The sequence below is a fragment of the Dryobates pubescens genome, chromosome 8 (genome assembly GCF_014839835.1).
Source record: "Dryobates pubescens isolate bDryPub1 chromosome 8, bDryPub1.pri, whole genome shotgun sequence".
Lineage (NCBI taxonomy): Eukaryota > Metazoa > Chordata > Aves > Piciformes > Picidae > Dryobates > Dryobates pubescens.
This window is the reverse complement of record NC_071619.1, coordinates 20743505-20758968: the sequence shown is the minus strand read 5'-3', so window position 1 is coordinate 20758968 and position 15464 is coordinate 20743505. Positions and strand designations below refer to the sequence as shown.

Here is a 15464-nt window from a genome sequence, read left to right as displayed (position 1 = left end):
CGTGTCACAGTCTCACTCCAGTTCTGACAGAAAATTTGGTACCAATGTACTACTGAGGGGAAAAAAATCCAACAGGATGTTTTCCTCTTCCATGTGCTGTTCAAAGCTATCCAATATAACAGCTAATTTAGTTTGTCTGCTCCTCACCATAGGCTCCGCTATCTGTTGAGAGCAAGTCCATTTTAATGGATTTTGCCAAGTCACACCAAGTGGGTGCCTTACCCTATATGTATGGCTGGGTTAAAGTTGTAGGTCTGGAAGCTTCTGCTAAATTTGGAAGTGCTGTTCAGATTACATCCTCCAGCTGCTGGAGAGATTTTCTTACAAACAGTTGGCTACTCAAATACTTCATGCCTCCCTGGAAACTGCCTCCATCTCAGCTTTCAAGTTCAGCCAGCCTTACCTCCGTCACTGCTGTATTTGTTTCATACCATCTATATCCCACAGCACTCCTAGCAATTGGTAACTTATGGCTCCATTGAGACTATTGGGTTAAACACCAAGAAAGTAAGAATGGTGACAGTAATACTTGTCATTTGTGTGGAGATGTGGCAACACAAACTCCTCTCTCAAACATATGTTATCTTGAAGGAATCATTCCAAGGTATAGGCTTTCTGAGAAACATTTATGACTTTTGAATACATGACAGGCATGAATGTGACACTACCTACTTTGGCCAAACACTGGGCTTCAGCCTGGTCATGTACCACCACAAATCAGTCTGCTTGCTGTGCAGTCAGACTGATATCTCCACTGACAAGATGACATACCAGCCTGAGATGTAGAGAGCTTTCTTCTGAGGATTTAAACAATCAGAAATATTTTTACAGGAAAATGTCTATCTTCTGCTTGTACACAAAAGCCAATACAATGCCTGGGATGATTAAAATACATCATTGAAACGAGAGCACTGATATCTTTATGTTATACTCAAATCTCTCTTTAATCTCGGTGTTGGAAAATACAAGGAAAAGCAGAAGATGATATAGGCTTTCTACTAAATATTCTAGGCATAAGAATTGTTTCTTCCTCCTGATTTCACAGCATCATGCTGCAGAGTTTTGTGCCATCCCATCCCAGCCTTGACACCATTCTATCAGCTTGATCTTGTACCAATGTAATGTGAAATTATCAAATTACACTTACTTGAATTTTTTCTTCTTAATTAAATACCATGAGTGCTGGAGAAATTGGATCAAAGGCAGCACATGTTTCCAAGGACTGAGACATATGTCAAGGGATATCTGTCTCTAAAGGCCCTCTCCTCAGCATGGCGCTGAACAGCACTAATTATGTTACAGATAAAGCTGTAGTCACTGAATTAATTGAAAAACAATCAAAATGTCCACAGTATATGCAGTCCACAGGGGCACTCACTGTTGGGAAGAGAGGAAGCCTAAATAGGAAGGAGATATTCTCTGGGACCTCTCACAGGACCACTTTTCTTTCTTCTTGGTATAGTCTATATGCAGGGAACCATTCACCTGACCATTCTCATAGCCCACCTGCAGCAAAGACACTAAATGCGTTTCCAGAAAGGTAGCTATAGATGCAGACATGGTGTGGTGACAGGTACAGCCTGTCTCATAATCTAGATCACCAGGATGACCTGCTCTACAATAGGCCTCTGTATTTCTCATGCTAGTCAGAATTAAGAAAATTCTATTCCACAACTCAGACACAATTACAGTTGTACTCAAAACTAATTCAAAATTATCTAAATATAATGGTAAAATTTCTCTTATGTGATTGAACAATTAGCGCAGTACAACTCCAACAGGGCAAAGATCAGGAATATTTCATATCCATATAATTCAGAGACTGGTACTTTAAAACTGTATTGCTCATTCATACAACACATGACAAAAAGATCCACTACAGAAAGCAAATACAGAGGAACTGAGCTGAGAATCATTGAAAATATATTTTTTAATGAACAACCATATTATTACATGTAATAATTTTCTTTTCACCCTAATTTATTTTAATCTGTTCATGCTTCTTATGAAATCTTACACAAAATTTTAATGATAGCATGGTTAGCACTGTTGTGTTATTTTAATTTTTTTTAATATGGGCATTTCAGCAAGTGACACTTGCATGTATAAATTTAGTGAGTTAAAATGTTAGATTGATGCTAGAACTGAGTCATTTATTTGGGGAAAAAAAAGTGTTTTCCTGTCTGCACATTTTCTGTGGAAAGCTTTTATTTTTTTGCCTTCTTCAGTGTATTTGTTAGTCAATGTATCAGTTGAATAACACAGACTTCACTGCTTTTGAATCATTCACAGCCTGATAGTTCCAATTATTTAACATTTTACATTTGGACCCCAGTTCTTCCTTTTTATTGGACAGTTTACCTGAACTGATAGAATAGAGTAGAATAGAGAATAGAATAGAATAGAGTAGAATAGAGAATAGAATAGAATAGAATAGAATAGAATAGAATAGAATAGAATAGAAGGTCTCCATTTGAAAAAATGGGACCAGATGGAGTAAGTTTTGTGTATAGCGTCAGCAGTTCATGTCTGTACTTAACAGGAGGACATTTCTTAGCTATAATACAAGATGAATGTGAGCACAAACTGGAAGTCATCTTAGGGTAATTCTGAAGAAACACACCCATCTGATAAAGACCAATACTCTAGATCTTTTGATACTCATTTAGCACACACTACATACTTTTGCCAAGCCTACACAACTCTAGAAAGACAAGTTTTTTATATTAATCATCATCAACAACAACTATAATAATAACAATAATTCTGAAGAAGCACTTTTTGTAAGTTGTGCTGTGCTTCAGTTATATGCCCAGTGGTTACAGGAATGGAGTTATAGATCTGGAAAACACAGCTCCCAGAAGGGCTGTGCCAAGTGAGTCGCTACCTGTTCTTCCCCATCTTAATGGCAGGCTGAATGATGCAGCATTACCAGGACTTTTGGTCAGTGCCCTGTAATTCTCTGCTCCTGGGAAGCTTAGAAAAGCAAGGCTGACAGAACCCTTCAGTCCTCTGAGGCTAGATAATACAAAAATTGAAATATTTATACAGTGGAGAGAGCAAGAGGAAGAGATAACAGTCAGTACTAAATAAGAAAACAAAACAGAAAAAACAACCAGTTGAAAGCAACTTTATAGGGAGTGAGAAGTGCCCTAGAGTGGTCATTAGCCACACTGCCAGGAATAAGATACATCAAAAAAGGGGAACATTTGCTACAGATATTATGAGGTTGGAAGGATTGGAGAAGGCTATTATTTTTGAAAGTACTTAATGAACTGGCAGGTAGCCTTGTGGTCAGGACATAAGAAACGCAAGGCCCATTTCTCCTGCAGACTTCCTGTGCGGCCTCAGAGAAGTCAGCATGGGTGTCTGAGATCATCAGTGGGAGCCAGGTAAACCTGGCACAGGGGGCACCAGGGTGGTCAGTATTAAAGGAGTTGTTGCTTAAAGCCATACAAAATGGGCAAGAACATTTGCTATTGTTTTCACAGTAAAAGCTGCACTGGAGGAGATACGCACATTTGGGAAGGAAGCACATTCCACAGTGGAGCTCTTTGTAATACAAACAATACAAGACCATCCCAGGAACGCAAGAGGACCAACTCAACCAGTATTCAAGAGGACAAGGCTGCCTGTGAAGGTGGCAGAAGGTGTAGTGAAATAACAGAGGGCCTTTCTTGGCAGCTGAGTAGTAAGGCAATTCACCCAAAGTGCACAGCAGAAGAGCGGCTTCTAGTCAATGTTCTGTGGCCTAAAACTGACACAACAGTCAGTACTTCCCTCCTGCATTTCTGTGGACATTTTAGGGACTTAGCTGCTCCATTTCTCATTCAGCAAAACAATGGATTAATATTAAGGTGCAATGAGCTCCCAAAGCAGCCTAGTCTTGAGACTTTGTGCATGTAAAGACAAGTATTTTTAAACAAAAGTACACTAAAATGTGAACTCAGGGCTAGTCAAAGTATCCTGATGGGAAACTAGGGCAACCTTTTTACCACAGTTAGTGTTTGGAAATACATGGTCAATGGAGGTGCTTGAATACAAATACAACTTAATTGTAAATGATAGAGATGTTCAGCAGGAAGACAGGGCTTGGGTTTGTTGTCCTGGACTGCTGTATCTCAAATGACTCTTCTAATTGTTTATGCAAAAGACATTCAGTAGGCAGTGCCAGAACAAGGCTTTGACTCATTGACTACAACTTCACCTATGTCTTAGACAGCTGCATGAGACAGACTTCCTAACATCTGTGTAATGCTTGTCTACATTTTAAAACACAGAAGTATATATTTTTTAATATTTTCTTAAAACAAAACTCTAGTAAAACTATAATTTCTATTCCTCTCAAAAATTCCTCCCAACAGTTCAAACCTATAGCTAGCACAAGGAACTACTAATACAAAAGAAACACATCACATGAGAACATAGTAATTCCAGAGATAAAGTGATGCTGAAAAAGTGTTTCCTCTTGTAGCTGAAGTATTTACTTCAAGATTAGAAATGGGTAGTTCTTGGAGGGAGCAAGAAGAGAGGAATGCAAATGAAACAACTTTGTATAAAAATATATATGAATGGCAGCTGGAACCACTATAATTTACTCATTCAGATTTTTTTCTACCATGAACATTTGTTATGAAGACAAAAAATGTGGCTGGTAACTACCATTAGAAAGAACCAAAATACTCCTCACAGAGTTCCCCCTGTCAAAGCTGGCAAGAGAATAAGATTTTGCACGACCAATTCTATTCAGCTTCGCTCTGTTTGTTGAGCAAATTACAAAAGACAAATCGGATAAAGTATATATAAGGAAGCCCTGGTTACATGGGTAAAGGGAAAGCTCAGCATACCAACTTAGCAACATGTTTCTATATACCCACTGTGTTGCTACATTTACAGAAGCACATTTTATGCAGCACTACCTCTTTCCATCAAAAGCAGAACTCCCCTGCTGGCAGATCAAGGTCTGGGCTGTTTCATTGTGGTAGTAATTCCTGATAGAAGTACGAACTTTCCTGCCTCCTATAAGAAAATGAACAAGCAAAATCTTTTAAAACATAATAATGATGCTTTAATCAACTCTTGTGACATACCTAGAAAGAAGGGTTGAGCAGTCGGTTCAAAATAAGCCTACTGAGTCCCCGTTGTTTGCAAAAGCTTTTGCTTCCAAATTACTGGAACAATAAACCACTTTATTTCAGAAATACAGGCTTCCAAATCATTGTCTGAATCACAACACAAGACTGAGAGCCACTGGACTGTCATTGTTTAGACTGCACCAGTATTACCAAGTCCAGTCATGGCCTCTGCTGTGACAAGCATGTGAACACACAAGAGAAAGAGTTACCTGCCTCCAAAAGCTTACTATTGTAACCATGGGCAAGCTTTGTGAGGGAGCATGGGAATGTAAGATGAAGAGAGGACAAGCACAGAAATGCTTCTGGCTGGTGGTGAATGTCTGCCCTCCACCTTTCAGGATGGCCTGGGACTCCTTGTGCAGCAGGGACTTACTGCGCCCGAAGATCAGAAGCGCCTCAAGTGGGCCGGCTGGCAGCCACTGCAGCACCACGACACCCACCCTGGAGGAGCTGCGGCGCCTGCTCTGGACACGCACACAGCCCATGGGCCATGCGGATGAAGTCTGGCCAAACCTTTATGTGGGGGACCTGTAAGAGAGGGAAGGGTTAAAGGCATTAATGTAACTCTTAGCCCCCATCCTATTCCTTCCCAAATCTTCCACTCTTAATTTAAAAACAGAGAGCTAGGCACTAATTTGGGGACCCCTCATAGTAAGTCTAAGCATTGAGCAAGACTGAGCTGTGCATAACATGCTGTAGGATAGAGAAAAGGCATCCTAAATATCCGACAAGAATATTCCCTCTCCTGATTTATCTTCCTGCATTAGTACAGGTGTCCCATGCGGCAAGAGCCTGGTGGGGCCATGGCTTCAGTCCTGCAGGCAGTCATGTCAGAGCTAGGTAAAGCAGGATCAGCTGCCTTTTCTCCTCACATTGCTACATAGCATCAGTCCTCTGGTCTGACAGGTACTCAACAAAGCAGACTTGGTGAGAAAGCAAACCAGAAAGCACTTGACTTGTGCAGAAATATCACCACCACCTTTTTCTTTTTCATCAGTTGGTAAGAACAACCCAAACTGATGTTTGGTAGAAAAGTGCAAGAAATGCAAAATGCAGTCTGTTGCCAAGTTAATTCTGTCTTGAAGCATTTAGGTGGACACTTTGGATCTGTCCAACCTGTCAGAAAATAGCTGCTACAACTTCACGTGGTTTTAACAAACTGCACCACCAGCAGCACGTTGTGCCCCACACTGCAGTGCAGCAGGTGAATGTAACCCACAGTCCTTCTTCTAGGCACATCGCTCGTGACAAAGTGCAGCTGAGCCAAATGGGCATCTCCCATGTAGTGGATGCTGCTGCTGGGCGATTTCACATTGACACCGGACCCAAGTTCTACAAAGACTTGTCTGTGGATTACTATGGAGTAGAAGCAAAGGACAACCCAAACTTTGATCTCAGCATTTACTTCTACCCAGTTGCTCAATACATAAAAGCAGCACTGAGTTCCCCAAGAGGTAACCAGACCATCTGTGCATGTTGTATATTTCCCATGTAGAAGCCAAGTAGGGCAAGTTATCAAATAGTATATGGCATATACCAACTTCCTACAGAGGCTGCAGCAGCATGCCTGCCTCCTGAAACAGCACCAAGCAGCACCATGCCTACCTCCCGCACCAGGGAGGGATGAACTGAACAGGCTTTCAAAGGGGCTTTTCATAGTGCTATTCATTAGCAAAAGACCAAATAGCAAGAATTCTTTATTTCCTACAGGGACACAGTGACCTGGGAGGTGGCACACAGGCTTGACCTTTTCAAGTTAGTGATGGAGTCTAAAACAAAAGCTGGGATAAAGTGAAAAGACAAGAGAAAGCATCATATTTGAATATGAAGAATCAACTATAATGCCACAATTTGTGCAAGTCCTACAAACACGGGATAGGGAAGAACTTGCTGGGAAGCAGGAGATAATGTCATGCTGTTGCTAGAAGAAGTATAACCATGACATTGGAAGATAACCACTATAATCTTTGGACTCACTAAACATAAGCTAGGTACAATGCCAGGGGCCTGGGGCTTGTGAGGGATCATTAAGGACATATCTTTACAAAAACAAGACTCCACTGTGTCACAAAACCAACTCAAAATGCCCACTCAAAAGTAAGTGATTTATTATGAGAACATTCATATGCTCAGCAAACTGTTTTGCTTGCATCATGGTAAGCTTTAACATCAACGAGTGTCCTAAAATACTAACTACCCAGCCAAATTATATACAGCTAGTAGATCTGATCCACGTGATACAAGCTACGAAAGGGACATACAGTAACTGAAAAGAGTGTGCCTCTGTGCTAGATAGGTCAGCATTTGCTTCTGTTTGGAGAGTTTGATCCATCCTGCTGGGAAGAATTTGTCTTTGTGCAACCACTAACTATTTGGGGAATCTAGATCTGCACCTATGAAAAACCGAAACCCAAAGTTCCAAATCAACTGCCAAGAGATAAAAAAAAAAAGTCAGGTGAATTGTGATGGCCACAAAAGCAAACAAGCACAGTGCTTTGCAAGGTCACACAATTGCAGAATCACAGTATGGTAGGGGTTGGAAGGGATCTCTGGAGATCATCTAGTGAACTCCCCTGCCAGCAGACATACACCTAGAGCAGGTTGCACAGGAATGTGTCCAGGTGGGTTTTGAAAAATCTTCAGAGAAGGAGACACCACAACCTCTCTGGGCAGCTTGTTCCAGTTCTCCACCACCCTCAAAGTAAAGAATTTTCTCCTTAAATTCAAGTGAAACCTCCTGTATTCCAGTTTGTGCCCTTTTCCCCTTGTCCTATCACTGGGTACCACTGAGAATAGACCAGCCCCACTCTTTACATATTTATAAGCACTGATAAGATCCTCTCTCAGTCTTCTCTTCTCCAGGCTAAAGAGCCCCAGGTTTCCAGCCTCTCCTTGTCAGAGAGATGCTCCAGTCCCCTAATCATCTTTGTGGTGCTCCATTGGACTCTTCAGTAGTTTCCTGTCTTGCTTTAACTGGAGAGCTCAGAACTAGACACAGTAGTCCAGGTGTGATCTCACCAGGGCAGAACAGAGGGGTAGGAGAAACTCTCTTGACCTGTTGGTCACACTTTTTTTAATGTACCCCAGGATACCATTTGCCTTCTTAGCCACAAAGGCACATTGCTGGCTCTTGGTGAATTTGTCCACTAGAACTCTCAGGTCGTTTTCCACAGGGCTGCTTTTCCAGTAGGTCAACCCCTAGACCTGTACTGGCACATGCGGTTATTCCTCCCCAGGTGCAGGACTCCATACTTGCCTTTGCTGAACTTCGTGAGGTTCCCCTCAGCCCAGCTCTCCAGCCTGTCCAGGTCAATGCACGCCCAAATACTGAAAGTTAAGAATGCAGAACAAGTTAGATCTCAAGGCAAACACAACGAACTCAGTGTATAGAGTGTGTATTTACCCTTACTCCCATGCTATTAGAGACTGCTTACTGAACTCCATATGGAAGCAGGGTTGTGGGAATAGAGACAAGGTGAAATTCAGTCATATACAGTCCAGCTGTTGCTGACATTCATTATTTTAAGGGAAGTGCAACAGTTTAGGAAATACATAAACAAGATGTTCTGGAAGCAAATTTCCTAAGAAATTTAGCAGCTAAATATCCATGATCTTTGCAGAGATGAGACAAGGGAGGGAATTGTTACTCACATCATTTAGAAGAGAAAAACCAGCATTTATTATAAGCAGTGATGCTCAACAAAAAATATACTAGGTGACAAGAGGCCTGTTCATATTAAATTCAGGATGTAAAAAAGTACTTCTGTTTGACTGAAAAGTCATTTAGGATTGCTGCTTAACTACTACAAGTGAATTTAACATCTTTTTTTAAATGAAATTGAATACTCCTTTCCACCTGGGAGGATAAGTCAAAGTTAAAACTGCATGAAGCACAAACATATTTAAAACTATGACTCAAATATTGATTAAATAAGAACTGTTACTCCCATCACACTGAAGAAAAAATTACGATGCTTTACACCAGAAGCCCAGAAAAACAGTGTGGATAGATTTATTGCAGATTTCTGTCTTAGCTGAGCCAACTTTGTCTTTGGTCATGTAAGGGGTTTATTTGTAAGCTATTTTTTTTCAAACCCAGAGCATGAGCAAGAGGTATCAGGGGAGTGTGCATCCACATGCTCCTACCTGGGAGCTATTCCTCTCATAGTGGTTAATGGCTGCATCACACCCTTGAATGGCATCCTTCATCTTTGATATATAGATTAAAATATACATGCACTACTAGTGCAACCATGCTATACAAATGTTATTTTATGAACCTTGCTTCTTTAGCTGCCTTTGCTTCAGCACAGCCCTGCTATTCCTTTGCCCATGTAACAGAGCTGTTTGGGAAGGGCTGGCCAAGAGCAAGCAGATACACAATCTCTGCAAGGAAAAAACATGGTGTCATAGAATTGCTGGCCTCCTCCCTAATGTTCAAGGGGTAACACCTTGAATATCAGTCTTACCACTTAGCATGGCCATCTTTACAATTTGCATTTTTCAGCTAAATGCAAGTGTAAATCAGCAGACTTTGGTAAAGTCTAGCAGGAGAGGGAGGGAAAGAGAACTCAAGTGCACAGATGAAAGTGTGCCATGAAAACTGCTAAACCAACACCATGCAGAGAGAAAAATTCCCAAGCAGAGAGCCTCTCCTTTTATTAACCTCCAAACATGCTTAAAACAGCCAGGTTGAAACTCGCCCATTAGCTTCATGAAATGGCAAGCCCTCTCAAGGGCATTTCCATTCTTTTGTTTCACTGGAGCAAACGAAAAAGCTAGGCTCCCTCTCCAGCCTTCTGGTGGTGGTGGATATTGAAGCAGCCTGATTTAGGAGAAAAGGGTCCTCTCTCTTTACTGTGCCATAGGTGCATTATACACATCAGTTTGACCTCCCACTCGCCAGCAGGTGAGAGCCCATACCTGTTCCGGGAAGTGTGGGAAGAAGGGACACACCACCAGTTAAAGCTCTCTGTAGGATTTTTGCTATTTTCAGTTGTGACAAAATAGACACTTGATTAATCAAGAAACAGACAATTGATTCTGCACCTGGGTACAGGACAGTGGCTAAATATAACAGGAGATGAGAAAACCATCATGGAGTGAGAAGAGCCTCTGGGGCCCACTAGCCCAGCTGAGCTCTTCTCCTGGTGAGTAGCAGAATTCTATTGGATTCAATGGAGCGAGGGCAGCTGGGACATTCGCTCCAGGTGGCAGATCTGGAGCCTGGTCTTAAGCCAAACTGAATCCATCCTGCAAGAAAGCAAGGGCTAGTTCAGGACATTTAGCTCAGTTAATGATGAGTAGCAAAAGGACAATAAGATATGTGATTTAGTGACTGATTTGTTCAACAACATTGAATTTCCCAACTTGAATTTGGCCAAAAAAGTTGAATGTGCAGGCTTTATCCTAGTGCAAACCCTTTGATGTCAGTAGAGTTACAGCAGGCATGAGCTGGATATAATATCCATAATCTGTTGTTAAAAACTGAGTGTTATTGTTCTGCACAAATCCCAGCCAGATGACAGTTATTGTCTGCCTCTGCAAAAAGTAGCTTGAGATGTGCGGTGCAACATTTCAAATAAGGATTGCAAGATTTAATAATGCCAGAAGCTAAGTGCCCCCACTTCTCCTCACTTAATCCCATTATTCCTAAGGGATCCTGTTACACGCTCAGAGAGAAGGTTGCAACATGGCCCTCTAATGTGGGATCAATCCAGCTTCTCTGTGCACTGTATGTTAAAAACAAACAGGATAAAAGAAGACAGAGTTGGAGGATGTAAGCTTGTTGCACGTGGTACAGAAGACCTGGTTATGACCTTGCCCACCCTGTGACAGCAGTGTGCATCGCAACTGCCTCTGAGAACACTGTTTTGCCAGGCTGAGGTCCAGCTGCCACACAGGAATCTGAGCCTTGGTGCTGGGAGAGTGCATCTCAGCTGCCTCCTGAGAAAGGCTGATGCAATATGCTGTTGTCAAGCCCACTGCAGTCAGTCCACATAGTGCAGATATGCTCTGGGCATTAGTCAAATGCAGTACATAATAGTGGGTTCAAAGTGTCACTTAACCCATTTACAGCTACCTCTAAGACACAAGTGTCTGAGCCTGTAAACAAAATCAAAGAATAACACAGCTTTTGTTTCCTGACTCAGGTTTAACATTCAGTTTGTTTGCTACAAATAATCACATAGTAAATTCAAATCTGCTTTCATCAAAGCAATTTTACCTTAATTAAATCATTTTACACGACTGATTTATCTACAACAAACAGTTATTTTATTGCCAGTGTACCGGCATTTCTCACCTCTGAGTGGTGAAACACAGGCTAACAACGTGGAACAGATAGTGTACGTGTAAAAGAGATAAGGTACCTACACATTCCTGCAGACAAGTGTATTAGAGAGCCATTCAGATTAGGTCCAAGATCAGTAGTTGGGACTTCTTTCTACACCTAGCTGCTGATCTAGAAGGACTCTATTGATGTGCAGAGAAGCAGCAAAGAAAATTCAGTGTATTCTTACTATCTACCCCTATTCCTCAGAGAGTTTGATACACAATGATAGAGAGCCAGCCTGTACAAATTCCAGACACTTGGTGCCCCAAACAAAACCACATCAGACAATATTTAATGGCAACATCCATATCTGTGCTTAGCTCAGTCTTCAGTTCCAGAGTGCAGGTGGGGCTGAACATTCTCCAAGGCAGAAGGCTCCATCTGGGTAGCAGAAAAAACAGACTCAAGAAGTTTAACAGAAATTGGGTTCAGAACAGCAAGTCTCCTGTCCCTCATGCAGTATATCTGGCTAAATTCAGAAGGATTTTCAAAATATTTAGTGATTCCAAATAAAATCCCAGAATGAGGCCTTCTAATTTTGTTGGGTTTTGGTTGATTGGTTTCACCGTTTCCTGGTGACGTTCAGATAATAAATGTAAGTTCTTTTTCTTCTAATTTTACAGTGCTAGTAACCTAGTTTAAATAAAAATAAAAATGAATTTAAAAAAAAAAATTAAAATTGGGAAAAAAAAAAAAAGAGAGAGAGAAAAAGAAAAGAAGAAGAAAGCAGTTATGGTTCCAAGAAAACTTTTCAGAATATGTTGTTTCTTGGCTTCTGTTACCTAGGGTGTGTGTTAGGGTGAGTGTCTGGTTTTCACCAGTTCTTGCCACTATGTTGCAGTTATGCCTACTCCAAACTACTGAAGCATGAACTTTCCAAAGACAGGTCGTCCTTTGCCTTATTTGCAGTACAAAAAAACTGTAAAGAGAAATTCATGGTAAAGAGAAATCATGCCCCTGACTGCTCTGAAAATCTCAGGCCTGGGTTATTTGGGTCTGGAGTGCCTCCACTGGGGAAGAAAACACAATATATATCCCACAAGGTTGGTGTGAAGGCTAATGATAATGCAGCACACTGAAAACAAAAGGGGTGCAAAGCATTTCTCCATATTCCCAGGGCTTCATTTCCAAGAAGCCCCATGGAATTAATGGAATTGACAGATAGATGTAATTTAACTGGAATAATGGCATCAGTAGCTCGGTAAATTCTGTGAATATGTTATCTGAATGAGAAAACACAAATAGAAATCACTTGATCTTTTGATTCTGCAAATCTGACATTATGTTGGAAAAACCTCTTCCTTCCCCCAAAGGTTTTGATGCTCAGTCCAAGCCTGCTGTCACTAGAGCTATTTTCACCTCTTCCTTTACTTTTACTGAAGACATGCCTATTTTTAGGGCTGAGCTCAGATTTCTCATGCCAGGATAAGGAAAGGTGGCTGTGTCACATACATTATGGAATTCAACACCTCTCAACCTGCTGGCCAAAGCAGGCTTTTACAACACATGTTCATGCTCTCTGAGCATGTGGCTATGCCATCATCATTAGTCAGAACTGTATGGTTGCTAAATAAGTACTCTGTCACAAACAAAATGGGATTCAAGATGAAAAGCTGTGCACAAAGTACCCAGAATTAACACCCAGGGAGCCGGGAGTAATCAGTCTGAGGTTTTTGGCTGGATCTAGGCTTATCATCCAACAAGGATATTTTTATCTGGCTCCCTGGTAATAGAGAAATTAAGATGCAGTAAGCACAAATAAAACAAGGAACTAGCCTGAAAAGGCCTGTCCTTTCTACCCCTCCTTACATTTTACAGAGAAGCAGCATCTGAGATATTTTATTCTATCTCCAAAGGAAAAAAAAAAGGGGGGGGGGGGGAAGGAAAAGCAATGTGGGATTGCTTTTACTGATTTTCATCTTGTTATGGATATAAATTGTATCACTGTTCAATTGCATTTTACACAGCTAAACAATTAATTAACAAAAGACTAAGAATGTCACAGGCTAAAAAAAAATTAAATGGAAAAAAAAAAGGCAGAAAATATTTCACTTCAAACTTGTGAGGGTTTCCAGTGAAGAAGTGTTCTGACACTTTTGTGCTAAACAGTCAACAATTTTTTTAGCTGTCTTTAGGTCCCCCACAATGGGAGACAAAGCTGTTCATGAGGTGGTCAAGATGTTAAAATCTGATTGTTATCACTGTTGACTTTAATAATGCCCAATAGCTGAGCCATGGTCTCTGTGAAAGGATCAGACCCCACTGCAATGTTTCAGGCTTGGTTACAATTGAATAGAACAACAGAACTTTTGCTTTCTTTTTTTTTTTTCCAATAAAAAAATTCTTACTGACTCATATGATGAAACTGTGAAAGTTGAAATATCTTATAAGATTTGCAAGATACAAGTTTTCAAGTTCCAGAATGAGCTCTTTGTTCACATCCAGAGAGAAAGTCCTACAAACCTGAGTTTTTCCATCTGACAGTAATCCTTTTGAAAATATTATCTCCTTCCAGCATGGGTCAAAGACTCACATTAAAAACATGGAAAGCAGTCACAATACAGAAATTGCATTTCCCAGGCTGCTTCTGTTAGTCATCACAGCAGAAAAACTAAAAACTGGGCAGAGGGAAGGGGGTCCTCTACTTCCAGATCCCTGGAAAGCCTTTACCAAGGCTTGCTTACAGCAACATGGAAGGACCCACAATATTACTCCTAATGAACTCTTAATGAAGATGCACACCTCACAGTGAAATCTCTGTGGAATTCAAAACGTTTCATTAACTGTTTTTCTAGTGATTACCTAATACAGAAGGGAAGATAACATCATTAGGGTAGGATAGTGACTATATACATAGAGGGTAGGGTGTAGGAAAAAAACCCCACTAGGTAAGCTGGTGCAAATGGCAAATGCAAACAGTTGTTCTCAGTGGTAACATCCAATTTCTCGCTTCCAACAAGGTCTGCATAGCAGTCAGTCTCCTCAGAAAGCATTATTGCCCTAAGCAAGGGAGAAGAAAACTTGTGGAAAACCAGCACTGTTCCTGTAATAGCAGCAAGCACCCCTGAGTATTGCACATTTGAAATCCAAAGTTTCCTGGCTCCCTGGTATCAAGTAACCTTCAAGGGCTGCTTCACACAGCATGGCCTTCCAGTATGAGGACTTGAAGCTTTGTCATCAAGTGCATCATTCCTCAAACCACATGTGAGCAAGCAAGGACACGATGAATGGCAGGCTGGGCACAAGAACTAAGAGCATGCCATCATTTAAATCCAAACGAACAATCATGGATTCTGAAATACAATTATAAATTTTCTGTCCCCAGCTATTAAAAATCCTGCTGTTCCCTGAACTCCACTGCACCAGCTCTCCTTTGCAATGCTGAGCACACCTGCTTGCACAGCCCCAGTATCAGCACCACTTCCATCTCTGTTCCAGCATGACAAACTGCACCATTTGGCCTCCTTGCATAACTGCATCTCTCTCTCCTTTTTCCAGGCAAAGTACTAGTTCACTGTGCAATGGGAATCAGTCGATCTGCAACTCTTGTCCTCGCTTTCTTAATGATCTGTGAAAACATGTCCCTTGCTGATGCAATTCAGACTGTGCGTTCACACAGAGGGATTTGCCCCAACTCAGGCTTCCTCAAGCAACTATGGGAGTTGGACCTCCAGTTAGGAAGAGGTAAAGGCAGAGAAGCAGAGGCCTGCTAGTGCCAAGGGGGCATTCCTGGCAGCTCAGCAAGAGATGCTGCCCTCACTGAAGACAGTGCAAGGATGCTGTCAGGACTGCTTTGTAGCTTAACTGAGAAACTCCTTGGGAAATGGCTGAGTATAAGCAAGCTGGCAGGAGTTGAGTATGTATTTTTTGGATAAGACCACTAATCAGAAAGAAAATTAAATAAAGACAGATTCAAACTGGCAGTTTTGTCCACCTGGGCCTGTTTATTTAACTACCTGTTGGAGAGGGCATAGGGAGCAGTTTGATTTTCATGC

At 41.3% G+C, this 15464-nt stretch overlaps 1 protein-coding gene across 1 annotated transcript; it reads left to right on the top strand.

The window, feature by feature from the left end:
• Nucleotides 1–5474: 5474 nt before the first annotated feature.
• On the top strand, nucleotides 5475–15197 carry LOC104297663 (dual specificity protein phosphatase 13-like). The gene is made up of 3 exons (XM_009897642.2): nucleotides 5475–5665; nucleotides 6369–6589; nucleotides 14968–15197. Exons 1-3 carry the CDS (start codon nucleotides 5475–5477, stop codon nucleotides 15180–15182), a joined length of 627 nt encoding a protein of 208 aa, XP_009895944.2. The 3' UTR covers nucleotides 15183–15197.
• Nucleotides 15198–15464: the final 267 nt, after the last annotated feature.